The sequence below is a fragment of the Eurypyga helias genome, unplaced genomic scaffold (genome assembly GCF_000690775.1).
Source record: "Eurypyga helias isolate BGI_N326 unplaced genomic scaffold, ASM69077v1 scaffold22711, whole genome shotgun sequence".
Taxonomy (NCBI): Eukaryota; Metazoa; Chordata; class Aves; order Eurypygiformes; family Eurypygidae; genus Eurypyga; species Eurypyga helias.
Window position 1 is genome coordinate 35,789 of NW_010233070.1, and position 1,035 is coordinate 36,823.

The 1,035-nt window shown below is 53.3% G+C and overlaps 1 protein-coding gene across 1 annotated transcript in view; it reads right to left on the reverse strand.

Moving 5' to 3' along the window:
• Positions 1 to 951: 951 nt before the first annotated feature.
• GC (group-specific component (vitamin D binding protein)) overlaps positions 952 to 1,035 on the reverse strand; it is a gene marked incomplete at its 5' end in the record, with an annotated part of 3,577 nt that continues 3,493 nt past the window's right edge. The window contains 1 exon segment of the mRNA XM_010161623.1: positions 952 to 1,005. Coding sequence (XP_010159925.1) covers positions 952 to 1,005 — 54 coding nt within the window.

Consider the following 1,035-nt stretch of genomic DNA (forward strand, 5'->3'; position numbering starts at 1 on the left):
GTTGCCTCGGCCAAGAGACCAACTCCCACCTCTCTGCAGCCCCCTTTCAGGTAGCTGGAGAGAACGATAAGGTCCCCCCTCAGCCTCCTCTTCTCCAGGACAAACACCCTCAGTTCCCTCAGCCGCTCCTCACAGGACTTGTGCTCCAGACCCTCCCCCAGCTCCGTTGCCCTTCTCTGGACATGCTCCAGCCCCTCAGTGTCTGTCTTGTAGTGAGGGGCCCAAACTGAACCCAGGATTCAAGGGGCAGCCTCACCAGTGCTGAGTACAGGGGGACAATCCCTGCCCTGGTCCTGCTGGCCACACTGTTCTGATGCAGGCCAGGATGCTACTGGCCACCTTGGCCACCTGGGCACACTGCTGGCTCACAGTCAGCAGGATGTCGACCAAACGATGCTCTCCAGTACAGAGAGGAACCGACGTGAATGGGTGTTTCTTCTTGTTTTCACTTAAGGTCTGGTCTGGTGAGTGTGGGAACTCTAGGCTGCTAACGCTGCCCACAAAGTCATTACTCTGGGGCCTTAATTACCTTTAAATTGATTTCCCCTGCATCTGCCCATTAATCCTCTGCCCCTTGAAAAGTTTTCCCTTTCCAGATGGAGTCCCTCTGCCCCATTGGTAAGGCTATTGCATGTTTTGTATCCCTTTATTTCATTTATTGCTTTCCTTTGACCATCACTTCAGCTCATCTGTGTTTTATTGCTATACCGCGGGCTGTTTTAATTTGCTGGTTTATCTTTGCACGGCACAACCCTGCGTGCTGAGGTACTGTTATCTGCTTTCCTTGGTATATTTAGATCTTGTTCTCCTGAAAAAAAAAAAAAAAAATCCAAAGTAGGTCTTGGGGAGGTTTTGCCATCATTTTCCCGTCTGGGTTTACCATCCTCCTGCCTCCTCTCACAACCGGAGAAGCGGTCCCCAGTGCCGGATCCCCTGCTCACCTCTGGGCACCTATCCCAGCAAGCAGGAGCCCCCGTCGCACGCCTCACCCAGCTCCGAGCTCACCTGCAAGAGAGGGGGAAGAGCCGAGAGGCA